Raw genomic sequence first — 20,314 nt, forward strand, 5'->3', positions numbered from 1 at the left:
CTTTTGAATATGGCTCACCACTCGCCCCTCTATCTTTGACGAACATGAAATTGATGCTGAAACTTGCTCAACGCCTGGCGTGAGTACAGACCAAAATTGATTTACGTATATATGATTATTACCATGATATGCATATATACATGACCGCGATGAACAAATTACCATCTCCCTTTTACGAATGTTCTGTTAAAACATGTGTTACAATGAAAATGGTATACATGATCAAAATTCCACTGATGCAATAAATATTAAGTAATACACTTCAAAATTTGGGTAGAGGCTGACATTATCACTGAATTGGCATGCAATCTGCAAGTAACAAGGATTATGATCAACATAAAATTGCTCAATTTGATAAAGAGAAAAATGAAGAATGAATTTATAGAGCAAACTATCCCCTCCATTTACGGAGATTCCAAACCATACGTGTCAACATAATTCCATTAATGGTTATAAGCGTGATTAAAAATATGATAGGTATTTGACAGAAATCACAATCACATTGAACACAGGTTAAAATTATGAATATCTTTCAGAAACAATAATAATATATGGAATTACTGTATCAAAGTGAATTTGAATCATCTTCTTGGGAGTCATATTCTTGGGAGTCATCTTCATCCCCATCTTCCTCCTGCATATGTATTAATTTCGTGATTATCTCCTCCTGGGCTCCGAGTTCAGTGACAGCTTCCCCTAATGACTTCCGCAATTCTTTCACTTCAGTTTCTAGACTATTCAACTGCTCCTTGAGTCCATCAAACATCTCAACCTTTTCCTCGAGGAACCCCACCGAACGTTGAAGTCTGTGGATTGTGTCATCTGTTGAAAATTGCACCAGTTTCAACCGCATCATCTTGTAGGACTCAAAGATGAGACATACATACCTTGTTTGTTTTGTTTGTGTTGTATGCTAGCTACATCATCAAGCCTGGACTGTTCACTCGTGTCAACCTGGGATTTGAGACTCTCTATGACGTTGTTGAGATACGCGACTTTGTTCAATTGTACTTGTGAGCTTGAGACAAGAAGCGATACTTTCTGCATGACGATGATGTTCACTGACCTTTTTGTCCATGTTCTCTTTCTTTCAGAAAAACATCCACGCCAGAAACAATTGGGCCATTGTTTGTAATCGGAGGTACGTCTTGTCCAACCGCTAAAATCGGATGATACAAAGTCAGCAATTGAAATAGACCATATGACGTATGACTGCAGCTTACTTGTATTTTCGGTCTCAAACCAATCGCGGTCAGCAAACTCCATCAAGTCTCTTGGCTGAGTTGTTGTCCCGCCCTCCAAAATGTCATTGTTGTCTGCACCCAAGTCGATGAGAGTATTTGATTGAAGTTCAGAGGATCCACGTGCAGAATTTGGAGGAGTTTGAAGTTTTTTCTTGTGAGAGGGCAAGATGGCTGGATTGATGTAAGATTGTCCGTATTTGGGACTGGGGGACAAATCGCTTGGATCCGATTTTGACTGCTTATGACGAGCTTCAGAACTGTCTGAAGTTGTTTCCAATTTCACATTTGGAGTGGAGTCTGGAAAAGCTGCAGCCGGGATGAACGTTACTTTTTTTTTTATCTTACCAGAGTCATCGGTGCTATTTACAACACTTTGAGTGCCTGTATGTTTAAGAGGCATTAAGTGTTAGATCATGACAGTGTGATGGCGATTCTGTAGATCACTGTACCTGATAGAACCCTCTTTTTTGATTGACGGTTGGTCTCACCTGACACCGATCGCTTTCCTAAGTGAACTTTCCCCCCGGGAACGATTTCAAGTTTTCTTTTCGAGGCAAGCTGTGGGTCGGTCAAAGGCTGTTGAATTGATGCAGAGCAAACTGTAGAACTTGATGAAATATGAGTCTCGTGCCGATTTTTCTTGCTTATTCGGATGCCTGCTTTGGTCGGTTTGAGATCACTCGGCTCTGGTAGGCTGGTAGTGGTGGAGACATGATGCTGGATGTGGTTGGCTGAAATTTGGGCATTTGGAAATTCTGACCAGCAAGGTGGTCAGCGAAATTCTACACATCTAAATCGTTGATTGGAAACCACAAGTACTGACTCTCAGGCTGCACTCTCCGTACTATCTGGGCTATCTCGCCTTTGTTTAATCCAGTACGTATCGTCTCCATTGGATGGTTAATACGCAGCCAATCAAGCATCGTCTGCTTTCCAACCCCCGGTGCATCCGGGTCAAGCGTGCACATGGCGAAAGATGTACACGACGGGACCTTTGCGAATCGCCAAGATTACTGTTCAAACGTGTGGTATGAGAAGTTGTCAGCCTATGTAGATTTGTACAGTGATTTCAGGTTCGATTTATGAGCAGAAAGCTAGCAAACCACAGAGAGGAGTGTACAAGAATGAAATGAAGATATAGATTGATAAACCTCAGTCGATCAGAGTGGTGAAAATGGATTAAATATATGTTCTATTTTCAGTTCTTCGTGAAATTCTGCCTTCAGGATGAGGGACCAAACTCATACTGGGGAAGACTATCGTACTGTGGTACACACTGCAAATATAATGTGTTTCTCCAAAGTGAAAAATGATTGCACTTAATGCACAAAATGATTAATAATGCAGATTTAATGCAGAAAAATGCAGATTTAATGTAGATTTAATGCACTTTTAATCATTTTTTGAATTAAATGTAATCATTTTTCACCGCGGAGAAACACATTATATTTGCAGTGACACGTGAGGAGATTCTTACAGCTGTGCTGTCAGCTGAGTTTCATACAGTCTACCACTTTGAATCTTTGATGACTTGGTGCAATAACCGTACTGATCATCATCATCGGACATATTTTTCTCTAGAGGTGGGGTCAGCCCACATATTTCTCTCTAGAAGTGAGGCAGAAGATTGTGGCGGAGTTTATGGAAACTTTGAACTTCATGATGGAATGGAAGAACTTCAAAGAGGCGTAATTCTTGAAGCATGAGTCTCTAGACTGCTGTTCGTTACTTTTGAAACTATTATCAGATGGAACAAACAAATGAGAGATGAAATATTATCACATGACATATAAGTTTCGAAACATCTCATTTGAAAGAAGCTCAAAGATGTTTGAAGTGCTCATCCTCAATCAATTCATGTAGTCAACAATGGGGTAACAGTACATAGTTTTTGTACTCGTAAGTCGGGTTTGAAACTCATTAATCATAATCAAGCTCAGTTGTTGATCAAAAACTGAAAACAAAACATGGAAAAGATGCGCTTTATATGATTATGATCATGAATGTGATTGAAATTACAAGACGCTGAACATTTGCCTTATGCATATCACTCTTATATTGGAAATAGTCACTTGCAATAGCTGACTAGGGTAACGACGAGGTAGGGTTAGACGCCGGTGCAGTGGGTTCGGACGCCGATCCAGCTTCAGCATCCTCGAAATCACAGGTGCGTTTGCTAGTTCCGTGGGATGAGAATACAGTATCATGTGAGTCAGCATACTTATCATCATGAGCTTCGATGTCATGAGTATATTTAGTAAAACTCCGTACTCACGTCTCTTTAGAAAGGATTGCTCCAAGTACCCCAAGCTCTTTGTTGTAACGTTTGAATGTGTGCATAAAGTGCTTATATTGCGCCCGCAAACTCTTGAGTTGCGCCTTGAATAACTTACGGTGGACAGAAACCTCAGGGTCTCTCACCTTCAACAGCATCTGAGTGTAAGCGATTATATGTTGAGAACCACATAGGGTAGAAGTGATGTCATGGATGTTGTCAATTAAAACATTGGTCGCGTCGGTTATTATGCCAAGTTCATCGGTGTTGAGAAAGTTATATTCCTCTACATGTCGATCAATGTTTTGAGGGACAAAATGAAAGTTCCCTTGATCAAGGAGGGTTCCGACAAAGCTGTTAAACTTCCTGGTGCGCTCTGGTGAATTTTGTTGTGCCAGGGGTGAGATTGGTACTCGATCATGGAAAGCCATGGCTCGCAGCTGAGGCAAGAAGTTGTCGGGCGATAAGCCATCGATCAGGACTGGTGGGAACATTGCGGCGTCCTGGGTTCCTGAACGTATCGTCAGAATTCTGGTGGATCAGGAAAAACAGAGAGATTGAAAATACGGACTTATGGTTATGAGGATGAATAAATTGGACAACAACTAGCACTGGAGGTATTTCTGATCAACTGATCCGCGAGGTTGGGGTGATTTCTTCTGACTTTGATCAGAACCTACATATAGTATCACTACACCAAATGTAATCTTTACCGGGCGGTAAAGAAAACTACTGACATAGAAAAGTCCTGAGGCAACAGGAAGAGGGCTAAAAATCTGAAAAAATATGCACCTTGTTCCTAGATGTTGGGGCGTCATGATGAGTATTTTTTTGTATTTTACACACGGATATTGGTTAATGTACTAACAATAAAGGCTGAGAATCATCAAAAACCCACCTGTAACAATACCTGAAATTTGGCCCTTGATTTTGAAGACAGGATTTTGGAATCTTCAAACATCAATAACTTTCGCAGTTCTGAATCAAATCACTCGATTTGAAGTGCATTAAAAAGGTGAGCCTTTCCTCTACATTTTTCATTGAGACATCACATCTGTAGCTGGTCTAAAAAAGATCCTACAGAGCTATTCATGCAGAACTGTTTGAACATATGTAGAGTGTTTAAATGACTAGATAGAACCTTACTGACATTATGAAGTGTGAAGGAGAATAGTTCAGCTTTTGAATGAACCAAAAATCGAGTTATTTGGAGCAGAATTGCAAAAGTTATTGAAGTTTTTAGACCACAAAATATTGTCTTCATACTCATGACCCAAATTTCAGGTATTGTTACATGTGCGTTTTTGATGATTTTCAGCGTTTGTTGTTAGTACATAAACCAATATCTGTGTGTAAAATACAAAAAAATACTCATCATGACGCCCCAACATCTAGGAACAAGGTGCATATTTTTTCAGATTTTTAGCTCTCTTCCTGTTGCCTCAGGACTTTTCTATGTCAGTAGTTTTCTTTACCGCCCGGTAAAGATTACATTTGGTGTAGTGATACTATATGTAGGTTCTGATCAAAGTCAGAAGAAATCACCCCAACCTCGCGGATCAGTTGATCAGAAATACCTCCAGTGCTAGTTGTTGTCCAATTTATTCATCCTCATAACCATAAGTCCGTATTTTCAATCTCAAAGCTTATCTCAGTTTACCACCACCCTACTTTTTCTCCAAGTCCTCAATTTTCAAAATTCAGCCTTGTTCAAGCCCATAATGAAAAACCCATAAACTCCTGTATACCTTAATAACACCATGTAAAACCCATAATTTTAGAAATTTCCACTTAACACCTATGTACTCTACATAACCCATACACCCTTAACTAACCCATATGTCCTAAACCCATAAAATAAAAAATAGAATATAAAAATCATAATAAAAATTAAAATTAAAATTAAAAATTAAAGAAATTAAAAAATTAAAAATTAAAATAATAATAATAAACAATAATAATAATTTTAGAAATTAAAAATTGAAATAGAAATCATACTAAATAATAAAAATAATAAAATAAGATATAAAAAATAAAATTGAATCAATAATAATTGGTTTGGTAATAATATAATAAAAAATAAAATTAATAAAATAAAATTATAATAATAATGATAAAAATTAAATCTACATTTAAACTATAGTTTTGATTACCACAACAGTCGGCTAATCTTGATTCAAAGCCTATATCCCCTTGACCGTCTTCAATAAACTATGGCTGATCCAAGACCAACACACTTGGGGAGGGAAGGAGGCCCCGTCGGAATCAAAGATTGCAAAAGGCGGGGCATTGATCCAAATCTATAGTGGAGATCCCCCAATGGATGAACTTACCATCCAATATGAACAATGGCTTGACTGTATGACTCTGTTCATTAGATACGTCAAGAATGCAGGTGGGAACATGCAGAGTAAATGTTTCAAACAGCATGAATCGAATGTGATCAAATTACGGGAGAACGTGGGTTGGATGGCCGCTCTACGGTATTGTCATAATGTGAGACAAGGTGTGATGAGGATGACGGTGGGGAAAGAGATTTGTAACATCTTGGAGGTGCAAGAGATGCCGCTTCAAGAAGCCAAGCAAGAGTGCGAGAATTATGGAGAGCGAGCGTACCTGAAAAATCCTTACGCTCCCAGTGGACCAAGGGATCATCTAAACCCAGAAACCGGCCTCCCAACCTCAGTGGCATCGTCCAAGCGGGCATCCACCTCACCAACCCCTTTCACAAAGGCAGAATCCAGCACGTCTGGATACCGAAGAGAGTCGAGAGGTTTGGGGAAAGAACTGTGGGTACCGTTTCCTCAGTACAAAGCTTGAATGATAGCGGAGGGGAAATGGACCGGTGATGGTTGCCGAGAGGAGTGTGGAAGGCTGAGCCGTTGGGAGGAGGAGAGACGATATGATCGGAAGACAGAATGTACACGTAGTTGTAGCCCAGATCGTGACCCAAAGTACGGGATGCCAAAGTATGGCAGGAGCAAATACCAGTGAGTATGATGTAGCCGTTTACAGGAAGCTGTAATGAAATCAACAATTCTTGTCCAGCAAGAATGATGAAGAGGACTTACTACATCGGGTTGAAAGAAATGTGCCCTGACGTGAGAATCTTGTGTTTTTCCCCATTTTTCTTCCACCCCTGTCTAGAGCAAAGGCAGATTCTTGCAAGGATGACCATGGCATGAGTCAGACACCCTTGTTGCCATCGACAAAACCGGGGAACCCTCCGATTCCCCATGTGCCACCAACACAAAGTCCACCTGTAAGAGGTAAAACACCAGAGGTGATGAGGCCAAAATGGCCAATCGAGTTAGATGTGAAATGAACTTACAGGTATGGGTAGACAAGCTAAGGAAAGCTGGGATTTTAGAACAATTGTGCCATATCATGAAAGGTTTCAAAAGTGGGTTCAACCAAGGCATTCCAGAGGTCGCCATAAAAGGCATGGTCTACTATTGTCCTCAAAATCATTCATCTGCATTAGAAGCAAAAGAAGAGATAGAGAAGAGTTTTGAAAAAGAAGTGGATGCCGGTCGGATGTTTGGACCGTTCTCAAAAGAGTGTATGAGCGTTTTGGTTTCTTTTGGACAAGCCCTCTGGTTCTGTGACAAACGGGGACTGGTCTTTACGGCCTATAATGTTGTGATACTGAGCATACCACGTTTTTCTATTTTGTCTTATTCGTCAAATCAAATCATCTACAAATTAAACATCAAGGACTTGTGGTGTGAGATGTGAAGTCTGGGCTTTCTCTAACGTGTCTCCTAACAACTGACGATTTTAGTAATGAGGTTATGTAACAATTGCAAATCAAGATGAGGTGGCAGTGATGGAAAGGGGTCTTTATGTTTCTTTTTCTGCTTTGGGAATAAGTCGTGTGTGACTTGAATTTCATTTTCTTTTATTTCTTTTACGTAAGTCCGCTTTTCCGTTTGCCTGAAAAACTAGTTATAAATCATGTGTTGATGACAAACAGATTCTTTTCCTTTATCAAAAAGAATCTGTAAGTTTTTCTTCATTCAAGTTTTTTGTTAACAATCCCGGTCTGACCAATACCCATTATAGTTTTACTTTTTAATATCTTTACTCATCCTTTTTGCCCATGAAACCTGGTCTCGAACCCTGTTGCTTGAGCACAGGTTTGTTCTTTTCTCTATAGTTATACGTTTCTATTTCTTCTATCTACTAACACTTGTGGCGTGCTAGGTTTGTCTCAACTTTTATAGCTCTTTGTTAGCAGAGTGAGGCTTGACAACATATTGAAGGATATAACTGGGTAGGAACATGTGGGTTTGGACTGGAGTCAACATGATGAAGGTAAGGAATATAAATGATTGGAGAATTGGCAGCCTTGCTTACTTATATGAGGCTAGAAACTTCAGGTATTTAGCAAAGCCTTGATTGGGATGCATGATCATGCAATCTATGCAGTGTACGTAGAAAGTGAAAACATAAGAAGGGAAGTATGGAAGAGAAGTAATTAGTGACTAATTGTCAATCTCCAATATTAGTAAATAAATTGAAGGAGTAAACCGTTTTCCTCACAAACGTTCTGGTATTGAGATTGTACCCTCAGTGTCACTGAGATTCAAAATCTAATAGATGAATCCCCACAACATGTGTATTTCTAACAAATTCCCCTTTGAAAATATGCACAAGCTTGGTGATCATACCAAATAGTCATGTATCAGGACAAACTTTGTCCCGCCAGACAAAGTTTTGCAATCATCATAGATCCATGATTAACCAAGCAGCATTCAAAATCATAGATCCTTCAGCAGTTTTCACCTCCACCTCAAATTTCTTGGTCACATTTTTTATAACCATTCTGATAACATTTGTTTTCTGTACCTTGAGCTGGATCACGGATTTCTAGATCTGGTGATTGGTGGTGCAAAAAACAAAGTACTTATCTATCTATCAATTAACCCTGTTATTGATCCTTGGAAACTTGACATTTTTGCTTCTCAACACTGATTATAACTATATATATATCACCTTGTTTGTAATCTTTGAGCTAGACAGCCAGTTCCACACCTTCTTGAGTATTCACCATTTCCCTCCAATTGAAAATGCCAGGGAATGGAAGCAAATCAACGCCTGTGACTTCCAAAGTTAGTAAACTCAAGCTCAGTGGTAGTACAACTAATGAAAAGCCAAACGTGAACTTGGTATCAGTCCATGGGGAGATCACCTCAACAAAAGATCCAAATTCATCACGCCAACTGTCTAGCCCTTCACCATCACCAATGGGTACTACCAGCTTTTCTGCACTGCATACTGTCACCAATCATAATAGGGCAGTTCAAGTTTGAAAAAGCACTAAAGCAGAACTGTGCCTACAGCAAAATGCTGCTTATAATTGTTGAAAGTTTGAACAACTCTGAGAAAGCCCTAAGAGCGTCAATCCAAACCAAACAAGGCTAAATGTGAGTTTTATTGATCTTTCTATAAGTCTTACTTATGTCAATGGTTACTTCCAGCAGCTAAACTTGTGTTGTGACACTCCACCGGATGCAGGACTTTGTCAAGTGTACTGTGATTTTTGAAGCAATCAGTCGAATGTTTCCAGGTTTTCATATGAAAGTATCCTGGTTCAAATCTAGCATGAGTTGGCCAAAACAAAGCTGCCAAGAAGCTTTTCTGTATCATCTTGGGCTGATAGCGGCCCTCTTCTGGATGAATCAATTGTATCATTAGGAATTGTAATGGATCCAAGTGATGTTTGTACAGATGTGTAAGGGTTGCTCCATTGTAGCTCAAAGGTGAAGCTGTGTGCTATCAAACGTGTTTTATTTGCAGATACAGATCTTGCAGTTATGTTTTATGTATCTACTCATTTTCCATATAAATTTGTGTAGTTTACTTTATTTGTGAGCTGGACTAGTATACATCTGTAAACATGCACCTTTTTTCTGGCTGGATCTATCAATCACACTAATGAGCTAAATGCAAGACTTATCAAACTATTTTATATTTATTTTGATGTTACATATTGGTTTTCCCAATTTTTATAAAAATTCCATCAGATTGGTAACAAGGTTTCTAACTAGGGACATCAAGATCTTGTTTTTGATCTTTTCTACCTTTGAATATATGATGTAATCATAGTTCTTGAATCATGTATCATCTGTTTTGAATACTGCTACCACCAGCACTTGATTTCCACTCGACTTTCTCCCAATTGTGATTTTTGGCAGTATTTTGTTGGAAAATCTCTTAACTTCAATCATACCTCTTCAAAACTCCCCTATCTGAATACTATCTGGGAGAAGAATAAAATAAAAATAAAAATTCAACGTTGATCATAGGAGCGTTATCTGCTAGTGCAAAACTGCTGGCTGCTACAAGGGCTTTCATATCAATGCCCACAGTGTTTCTAAGCAAGGTGTGGAAGTTCTTCCTGCCACAATGCATTCAAGCAGCAGCTGCTTCAAGTGGTGAAGATCCTCCAATGGCAGATCAATTCCCACCTAATACCAATGATGAAGATATATTGATATCTGATATGAATCGCCTGGCTGTAAGCTCGGAGTTGCAAAGTCAGCCTGCAATATCTCAATTTTTGGAACAAGAAGCAGATGAGAGGCAGACTACTGACACTGAGGTTCTGAAACTGACTGAAAATGCAAGAAAAAGACAAATGCACAAGTTTTATTGTAGTATGTTGTTCATATATATATTTCATAGTGTTTAATTCTAATAAGGAAACCTGGGCAACTTTGCCTAACCAATTTTCTTGCTGAGAAATCTACTAGGCCGTCTCCACAAATCATGGTCAAACTCTTTGGAAAACAGAATTGAAAAAAACCTTGCACTTACCTCTTCATGAGTGTTTGTACATGTGTTGTGAGATTTTTTCTTATCACTTTAATTCCTTCTTTCCCTGTTGGATCACCTGTGTACTCTCCCAATTCAGCAAGCTTTACAAAGACCTTTAGCGCCAACTCCCATCGCCACTTGTTAGAATTTGATGTTGCGGCTTCAGAGAAATCCGGCCAAAAGCATGTCAGACCTACAGCTTTCATCATCTGCAACATGATTGAGAGTTGTTCAGGGGTGGCAGTTGGGTGACCAGAACCGCCCTTGCAAAGAAAGCCAGGATCTTCCCCTTGAGTGTGGGAAGGGTGCGGTTCAAGATCTATATTGAATTCAACCTTGTCTAATAATCTATCAGCCATCCACGTACTATGGTCTTGCAAGCTGGCAGGTCTTGGGAGCGCTTTATTGTTGCCCATCCCTAGAAGAGTCTCCACATGGAACCAAGGAGGAGCCTGCCGATATTGGAAGGTAGATAAAATCAGGTGGGAGCTCCAAATGAAAGCTGTGCCACAAATATCTCACTGCAATTTGCCCGCCAACAGTATGATCTTCTTTTTTGTGTGAGTCACGTTCTGTAACCAACTTCTTCACTGAACTTGAGATTGTTCTAAAGTCGCTTTTGAGTACTTCCAGTCTTTCTTAAGTCTCCAATAGCAGCCTCGTCAATGATGCGACTGTTTCAGTTTGATCACAAGTTGCACAATTTGGGCATGGACTTTGTTGAGTTGTATCCTGACTTGGATCACCTTGAGGACCTAATTTCTTGGTATGTTCCTTGGGTTTTTAGTCTTTGGATTGGGCTATTTTGCAGGGGTTTTTTGTGTCATTATTAATTCTACAAGTCAGGCTATGTCAAAGTAAAACAGTTTCACTTACATCATCTACTTCCAAAACTCCCTCCGAGGTGGCCGAAAGGTCTCAAACACTCTGTGGAACCCAATCTTTATCTGTGTGATCTGCTGCCTTTTCTTTTCCTTTTTGCTCTTCTGGTCTTGTGTATAATGGGAAAGTCGGTGCTGGACCAGGGAAATCAAAACGCCGGTGTTCAACACTAGGAAGGCTGATGGATGAAGGACAGACTGCTGTAACATTTTGGAATACAGTCAACACAAGAATTACATCACAAGTACTTCAGATGGTGAAAAAGGGAACTGATGTTGTGCTGATGTTGAAGCAACAGTGTGAGGTACCAAAACTGAGAATTCGGGAATTGTAACTACTCAAAGCATATCTCAGTTGTCAATTGTGAGTGGAAAAGTGATACTAATCACATAGTCAAATCATTGTGTGTCTTGCACAATTTTATAAGTGCCTCTTTGTTTAGGCTTCCTGTATCCATCCCCACATGTGGTGGTAGCATGGCAACCAGCTGCGACTTGTGAAAGAATGAGGAATCGGTGGTATCTTTGTTCCCATCTGAAATTGTGCACGGAGTAACAGTGTCATCTTTTGGTTTTTCAGCAGTTGAGGCTAAGCTTTGGGTGGTCCTTTTAGACTGACTGATTTTTTGGTGTTTCCTGCGTAAAACAAGGCCTTTTGAAAGGTTTGAGACAGAGGGAGAGTAGATTGAGCAACCTTTTGCAAGACGTCATTTGATTCCCGGGAACATCAGCATCCTGATGATCAAGAGGTTCTCCGGTCCCCGGCAATTGGTGTGGATTGGCTACAGGGCGGATAGACAACCATACACAACTTGTTCAGCACATCAAAATAGCATGGATTTGAGATTCCTTCTTCCTCTTCCTCTTTTTTTTCGATAATTCCTGATCAGATAGGTTGTTTTTGGCGCTTCCCGCAGGCTCTGCAATGACCCGATGTTGGCTGCACGGCCTAGGTCTTGTTCCAGATGTTGCAGGCATCAAATTATATTTTGAAAATTGACAGTCTGTGAGTTAAGATTGGCCAAGGAGTTTTGATGATAATAACAATGGTGAATACACGGACCAGCTGCAAGCAGAAGGAATTGAAGATAAGATGAACCATGGTGTGTAAAGAGACACCTTTGACAAGCAGATTCACAGTTCAATGATTGAAATTATAGCAGGTCACAAAGCAGATAGTAGTGATCCTCTCAAAGATTTGTGATTGAATGGAAATGACCTATAAATTATTTGCGCATGAGTAATGAAAATGTCTTTCAAAGAATTCATAAATAACATGTACAACTTTAAAAAGAAAGGAGATCCATTGTTGATGTAGATCAAAGAATCAATTGTTCCGTCTCCTAGTACAGGTCTACTACACCCATGAGGGAGTGTTGTCTAGACAACATCATGGTATACACAATCCCAACTTTTGGCCACTTTGGGCAAGTCAGAAAATTCAATTGTGGGCTACAACTTTGTACAATGATTTTTTTGTGCTACAATCAAAAGATACCGCTGTAGAAAAGACAAAAACCATCATAGTGTTTTCTTCTCTACATAGCCTTTGTGTAAAGCGACTTGAACTGGAGTTCCTCATCCTGTTCTAATTTTTTTTCCACGGCAGACTGAAGCCAGAAAATGTTTCATGCACAAATTTGGAAAACCTTTTGATTTTTGTTCAGATTGAGCTACTCATCAATTGATTGGCAGTGCTTGTGATGATGATTTGCATGCATAATTATGGCTACAAACCTCTTCTGCTTGGCCTCACTTACACAAGAGAACCCCAACAGCCCAGACTGGCTCCTTCCAAACCTCAAAGCTACAACATCCTACATATATTATATCAATTCTTTGTTCTTGAATTAAATGATGGTATTCCAGTGTGTGGAAAACCAAGCAAACTAGTTATGTGAATCTCAAGACTCACACACAACATCATGAGACAATCTTGGAATACAAATCAAGACAACCTATGCAGATACTTTTGCTATATAATCAAACCATGTAATTTGCAGGAAGGATACGCTCTGATACAAGATACAAGAGGAGCCACATCACAAAATCACATTCTAAGTAGCTCTCAACTTGGTGTATCAGTGTACCTACCAATCAAATGTTTGAATTGTAAAAATGTGAAACTCAAAAGGAAAAAATTGCCACTAATGCTGATCGTACTGGATCTATCAAGAAGGGAACAGTCTTGAGAAGAGCAAGGGAGGACAATCTAAAGAAGTTCAAAGCATTTTGAAGGTGAAGGGGTTGCTTTTTTCAACGTCGCAAATAAAGAAATCAGAAAAGTATCACATTATGTATATAGTCTCTTCAACCATTGACTTGGCACAGATAGACTGCTCAAGACTGCTCACTGCCCAAGCTAGACTCAACTTAACTTTGGTTATCATCAGCTCCTCTATCATCACTATTGGTTTTTGTAAACAGATTAATCAAAACCTTGTTGTGAGGTTCGATGTCAGCAGCTGCTTTTGCCAAAGCTGAACGCAATTGTCGGACTGCCGCTTTGAGGCCTTTGATTTCCTTTTTGATGTCATCCTTTAAGACTTCAATGTCCTTTTGAGCATCCTCTTTGAGTCGCATCATGTGTGTTCTTGGCTCTCGCTGAAACAACCCAATTTGTTTTCTAATTTATTGACACACTTCTCCAGTGCATATACTATGGAAAGTTTGTGATATGGTGTCAACTCCTACAGATGAGATTGAATGATACAATGATTAAGTTTTCTCCCCTTGAGAGACAATTTGCATCTTTTGTCTTGAAAGACTTCAATACCTGATCTCTTATTATTACCCAATACAAAGAGATCATCTACAGATAGCAATGATTTGGTGTCTGGAGAAATGGGTGACAAAAAACAGTCAGATTGGTCCAGATACGGAGACAATATCAATAGACAAACTAATGCCTTTGCCTTCAAACAAGTCCACATCTGTAAAAGCTATGAAGTCGTCTGTAGATTATTTGGTGGGCTGTCCTGCGCACGGTTTGATATCTTCTGGGGTTGCGGACAGGAGCTTTCCTTCTTGCTGACTCCCAGGGGGATAACACGGTGGACTGGAATTGACTATAGGAACGGACAATAGACTTGGAGATATAAATGTTGATTTCTTTACATAACCAGTGTTACCTGGGGATTTCTGATCAACTCGGACAAGAGGTTTTGGACTGCTTTTAGTATGTAAGTGACGTGTACGTACTTAGACTGGATTTTTTCTGTGATGTCCGCTACTAGGCAGTGTGTGTATAATAAGTAGAATTAAGAGCGGTGATGGAAGGTGCAAAAAAGGGAGACAGCCAATCTACCACTCAATTTACATGACCGGACTCATCAGCTTTGACATGGTTCTTAGGATGAGAGCTGGGAGATTCTGGGTTGGATTCAAAGTGGACAACCTGCAATCCGAAAGAAACCAGAAAGAAGAAAGTGAGTGCAAGATCTTCCAAATACATGCTTAGTATAGTCTAGATGAAGACTCATGATAGACTAGCCTGTCTCTTTGTTACCTTAGAGTGGTTTGATGTAATCCAAGGGTTTTCATTGAAGGAGTGGAGTCTTGACAACACTGCTTGTTTTTTCTGGGATGGCTTGGTCTTGGGTGATGCAGCCCATTTCTTGGTAGACAATTTCAAACGAATTGGCGGACTTGGTGCTGGGACTTCATCAAGAGGTGATTCTTCCTTTGAGGTGACATTCATATCTGAATTGGTAGCTGTCAAAGTGCGAGTCATATATCCCGTTGTTGTGATTGAGGGAGTGCCCAACTGGGCAGGGCACAAATCAGCCATATTGTTGCTGTGTGATTTAGGAAAGTCCGTGAATCAATACAGAGAAGAAAGAATTAGATAAGATGCTTAAGATTGCAATAGGGTGGAAGAATTGCATGAAAACATGAAAGTGAAGACTTGTATACCACGTTTGGGTTGAGCATCTCTGACTATTTGTGCAACCTTGTCCCTTGGCAGGCTTGTCTGAATGGGGATCATGGGTGATTGATATGCATCCAATCAAGCATGGTCTGCTTGTTGACGCCTGCCGAATCTGGGTCAAACATACTTTGAGTAATTCACGCAGAGTATATGAGAATCAAACTATGGAAGGCAGATAACAACTTTTTTTCAGGAACACTCATGGATAATTCTACAAGGCTTGTCTTTGATCTCAAATTGTCTACTTCTTTGATAGAATTTAACATTGTTGTGACGGCTTATATTTTGGGGTGGTGGGTTTTTGAGTTGCCAAATTGTGTGTTTGTTGGTATGATAATTAATTGATGTCTCATATACCTATTGTACTTCTAGTCAGCATGACATCATGTGCATTGGTGTATATTGTATGAAATCTTTTCAAATCAGAGGAGATAAATAAAGAGCAATCTGTTGAGGGATTCTAATTCAGTGTTATATTGGCTTCTAATTCAAGTAATGTATATGAGACAATAGATCTCAAGAGGCCTATCAAGAAGGAACAACTGGAAAATAAGGTATCAAAAGCACGGTTCCAACCAGCATGATCATCCACTTTTTCCTGATATATCCCAAAAATATCTTTTCAGCATAATGTCCACCACCACTCTAGCTCAAACTCGTATTTTCCTACCAAATTATATACTCGAATATGCTGTCAATGATCAAAATAATTAAAGAATTGATCTTAATCTGTTTTTAAGCAAAGCAAGTACTTCACAAATTGTGGAAGTGATCATTCCGTTTTATCCTCATCTCCGTTTTACTGAAAATGCACAACAAGATCACAAATTGCTCCTCACGGTCTTTGTCAAAATGATTGCCCCACGTCTATCAATCATAATCATCCCTGTAAATCGCAACACCAACTATCTTCAAGCTATGCAGACACCCCAATTCACCAACTGCAACCGTTGACCAGATGGGTGAACTCCAGCTCAGATATTGACACTAGAAGGATTGAGCGCTTTGAAAAATTCTGTCTTCCAAACCTCAAGACTGGTTGGTACCGCCTTGCTGCCAATGATCTCGTGGATTTTGTCAAGGATCATAAGCACCTCCAGCAAGTGGAGATTGATAAAATTTTCTTTCTTCAAGATGATGCTCAAGATGTTGTTCACAATGCTACATCTAACCTTCAAAGCACCCAAGAGTCAGTTGAGATGAATCAGCTTCAGATTTGCAATCCCAACCTCTCAGCAACCATACACCAAGACCTTGCTTGAGGAGCAATCAAAATCTGTGAACACTTTGTTAATTTCCCATCAGAAGGTGTGCAATGATGCTATTAAGGATGCTGCTATTCTTCAGGCCTTGGCAAGACATCATATTTGAGTTTTAAAATTACAAGTTTTTGTTTGAAGGTGCTTTGAATTTATATATCAATAATTCAAATCTCACTCAAGATTAATACTTGTCACATACTTCAAGCATCAATGGCTACATCAAAGTTCTTCATTCAGACTTCACTCATATTGTTTTTTTGACTTAGTTAGCTTGATAATCAGAGGATACCTATGCTACATCCAGAGTATTCATTCAGACTTCAATTGTAATTTTTCCTTGATTTGATGATCCTTTTTTCAATCGCCTGTTATAAATATTACATATGAGTAGTACCAACACATGATCGCCACAAGTAGGCATACATACCTGTGAACTTCACCAGAGCGACCCAGATTGTGAGACATATTGAAATTCTTCATCTCAGCCCGTATTGCTATTACTGTAGTTGTTTTGTTGTGCGCCACTATCGTCAACTAACATGTCATAGAGCGTGGTAGTATATTATGAATTGTTTGTCTAGAATATTAATATTAGATCCTGAATGTGGCTTTCCACAATTTTTTTGATGCTTTCCACATAATTTCATTTCTTATATCTGGCTGGTGGATGTGATGATAAGTGAGATAACTATCTATTTAAATGAATCATTAGCTTGTGACACTATAGTCTTAGCAGCCCTCTTTCACACTGGTGTATGGAATGCAAAAATGTGATACATCGAGGGCGCGTTCACTTAAGGAAATTCTGACCAGAAATCACATTCTGTTATTTGTGGAATGCAAAAAGGCACCAAATAGACATTTGAAATTTGCAGAATGTGGTTTCTCCCCAGAAGTTGCTCAAGGGCATGCACCCCAGGTGTTTAGGTTTGTGTGTTTTATTTTCTTTATTGATCATTTATATACAAAGTTTTATATGAAGAGATATTTTGATTCTGAAGAAATCTTCTTTTTTGAATTTTTATATGAACCAATTAAAGGAAAAAGCAAAAAGGAGATAAATGGAGAAAGAAAAAAGAGTGATGTGACGGATGAGTGTGTTTGTTTCTCTTTGGTTTCATATCACAGCGTGATTCACCCAATCTTCAAAGTCAAACTGCCAACAGACCTCCTCCAAGTTCAACCAACACATCAGATGAATCTGAGTTTTTGAATTTTTACAACAAGGTAGTCACTTCATGCAAGCTTAACAAAATCGAGCAATATCTTCAAGGTATTGGCCCTATGATCTTCCCTGATATGAGCAATCCTCAATATGCTCTGGATTGGTGGAAAGTAAGTAACCAATTCTCTCATCCTTCTTCAATCTTTACTTTTATACTTTACTTATCTGGTGTGATTGATCTGCAGACCTATGCTGGCAAATAACCAGTATTATCAATATTGGCTCAAGATTATCTGGGGACACCTGCAGCCGCAGCTGCACCCAAGCAATTGTTCTCAATTTCTGGTTGAGTCTGCAGAGCTGAACATGGTGGATTGGTTCCTTGAATGATCAAGATGACGGTCAGTGGTCAAATCTGCGTGATGAAGGGGTTCCTTTTACTGGAAATTTTAGTGAAGGCGGCAAGGTTTAAGAATATGGAAAGAAGGCAGTCAAAAAGAAAACTAGACAGTCTCACTTTTAGGGTTTCCATTCAACTTTTGGAATTCAACTTCGTTTTATTTTATTTTATTTCCTTTACGCTCTTTCAGACTGTTTTACTACCTCTTGTATAGCTTTCTTGACGCTCATTTATATCTCTTTTATCAATCAATTTCATTCTGTTTTCAAAAAAGAACACTGCTTATTTGCCTGGAGCCCCAAAGTGCAAGTTTTGCTTTTGATAGTGATTTTCAGGTGAGATGTTTTAGCTGCCCTTACAGTTGCCACACTTGAGGGACCCAAAATTCAGCTGCGCTGCCCAAAATGCGGTTGGCAGCGCTGCAAGCCAGCGTTTTTTGAATAATAAAAATTGCAATTCATGAATTGGATAGGTACCACATGGATATGTCCATATTGTACCAAATCAGTGAAGCAAAGTGAAACCAAGCAACCAAAGTAAGGAAGCAAATCCCTCCATAGCACTCTACCCAATCTTCAAACTCATCAGGTCTTTCTGCAAAGATATATTGATGGTGTTGGGGGGATTGTTTCTTTGATTTATGCTCATTTGAGTTAATTTCAAGCGAGTCTCAATATTTCTAATGGCCAAGTTGATAATGATGACAAATAGCCTACAGTTGTTATCACCAAAGCCCTCTGACTGTCTCCCCGCAAGAAGATTCCGGGCAGTTGACCCGGTACTTTGGTATTTTTTATGGCATGATATTTCTTGAAAAGCCCATTTTTAAACTGTTCAGGTGTAGAGGAACCAAGAAATGGTACTCATGAGCCTGTACAGTAACTTTTGCAAAAAGAACTTGATCTAAAACCCCAACCAGTTGGACCACGGGCTGATTTGAGCCTGATGCACGCGTAATACTGGCAGATTTCATGGCTTTACATAGGTAGCTATGTACTTAACATCATAGTTAAGTCAGATATATGGCAGAAAAATACACAAAACAATCCAATAGTTTGGTCAAAATTGGTGAACACCCTCAAATTTTGAATGTTTTTGGTGACAGTGGGTGTTATTTGAACCCCTTGACCAGTCAGACCGGGGCCGGCCCCGGCCAAACCAGTCAGAGAGCTTTGGTGATAACAACTGTAGAAGTCAAGTGGAAATGCAACCTTAAGAAATTCATTTGTCTAGAATTGATATTGTTTGCATTTCAAAAAACACTTCATGTGCATCATCTCATCCTTGTTCATTTTGATATCTCTAGAAACTGAATTGGGCAAGTTATGGTGTCCCTGATGAGCGACCGAGGACCACCTTATGTGCTATGCGCTATGCACAACCAAGGGACAGCTTATGCACTATGTGTAGTGCACTACATGTGTATGTAGTTTGACTGATGTTGTTCACAACCGGTCAATTTTAGAATCTCGAATTTCATCATTGATCAACTCATGAGACCTCACCTCACCTCATCACCAATCGATCTCATATCAACATCACAGCATTCAACAACTCAGATCACAACTCTTAGTTTCAAGTTTTGAGGATCTCAATTCGGTTAGAAATCAGAACCTCGTTAACAAGGATCTCAATTCGGTTAGAAATGGGAACCTGTTAAATTTGAGGGTCCCAGTTTGGTTAGAAATGGGAACCTCATCAAATTTGGAGGATCTCCGTTTGGTTAGAAATGAAAACCTTGCTAAGAGTTGCTAGGCACATCTAAATCAATGTTCTACAAAATCCAACACAGCATGTTTTCAATACCAATACAAACAAACACCCCACCTGCTATTCATTTGCTCTCCATGCAAAAACCAGCCCATCACCTTTCACTCACGATTCTGAACACCCCTCCTCACACCCTAACTCGCGCCACAGCTCTGTCATCAATCTCTGTGCTTGCCTGTGTTATAACCTAACCAGTGGTCGAAGGGGCCATTTCATTCAAACTTTCGCCAACATCATTCTAATTCACTCAATTATTCCTGAAACTGGCTCTTAAGAGAATTAATCAATCAGAAAAAATACCTCCTGTTGTCAAGTATGTATTTTTATTGAGCACTTTTTGTTTGTTTTTGTTCTATAATATCATATTATCAGGCTGACCTTCATATGCTTGTTTTTATTGATAGGATGAATTCTTGTGATTTTCCAACGTGCGCCGGCTTTACAGAAGAGTACCCTTTCATGGATACAATTACCAATCCCATTTGCGGAGCATGCTTATACTATGATAAGTTTCGGGCTGCAAAGAATCCAAGCAGCATCCCTCCACTCAAGTTCTGTCGATCC

At 39.4% G+C, this 20,314-nt stretch overlaps 4 protein-coding genes across 4 annotated transcripts; 2 read left to right on the forward strand and 2 right to left on the reverse strand.

Annotated features, from left to right (window-relative positions):
- Positions 1-565: 565 nt before the first annotated feature.
- Positions 566-2,212, reverse strand: MELLADRAFT_91307 (uncharacterized protein; the record flags this gene model as incomplete). Its single annotated transcript, XM_007414191.1, has 7 exons — positions 566-822; positions 888-995; positions 1,067-1,159; positions 1,224-1,541; positions 1,590-1,625; positions 1,694-1,975; positions 2,068-2,212. The coding sequence occupies 7 exons, from the start codon at positions 2,210-2,212 to the stop codon at positions 566-568; spliced, it is 1,239 nt and encodes a 412-aa protein (XP_007414253.1).
- A 1,117-nt stretch (positions 2,213-3,329) lies between these two features.
- MELLADRAFT_110070 (uncharacterized protein) lies at positions 3,330-4,013 on the reverse strand (the record flags this gene model as incomplete). Its single annotated transcript, XM_007414190.1, has 2 exons — positions 3,330-3,420; positions 3,520-4,013. The coding sequence occupies 2 exons, from the start codon at positions 4,011-4,013 to the stop codon at positions 3,330-3,332; spliced, it is 585 nt and encodes a 194-aa protein (XP_007414252.1).
- Positions 4,014-9,883: 5,870 nt separating this feature from the next.
- Positions 9,884-11,296, forward strand: MELLADRAFT_110071 (uncharacterized protein; the record flags this gene model as incomplete). The annotated part of the gene is made up of 3 exons (XM_007414112.1): positions 9,884-10,181; positions 10,697-10,809; positions 11,129-11,296. 3 exons carry the CDS (start codon positions 9,884-9,886, stop codon positions 11,294-11,296), a joined length of 579 nt encoding a protein of 192 aa, XP_007414174.1.
- A 3,245-nt stretch (positions 11,297-14,541) lies between these two features.
- MELLADRAFT_110072 (uncharacterized protein) lies at positions 14,542-15,073 on the forward strand (the record flags this gene model as incomplete). Its single annotated transcript, XM_007414113.1, has 2 exons — positions 14,542-14,650; positions 14,736-15,073. The coding sequence occupies 2 exons, from the start codon at positions 14,542-14,544 to the stop codon at positions 15,071-15,073; spliced, it is 447 nt and encodes a 148-aa protein (XP_007414175.1).
- Positions 15,074-20,314: the final 5,241 nt, after the last annotated feature.

The sequence above is a fragment of the Melampsora larici-populina genome (assembly GCF_000204055.1).
Source record: "Melampsora larici-populina 98AG31 unplaced genomic scaffold MELLAscaffold_41, whole genome shotgun sequence".
NCBI classification, from domain to species: Eukaryota; Fungi; Basidiomycota; class Pucciniomycetes; order Pucciniales; family Melampsoraceae; genus Melampsora; species Melampsora laricis-populina.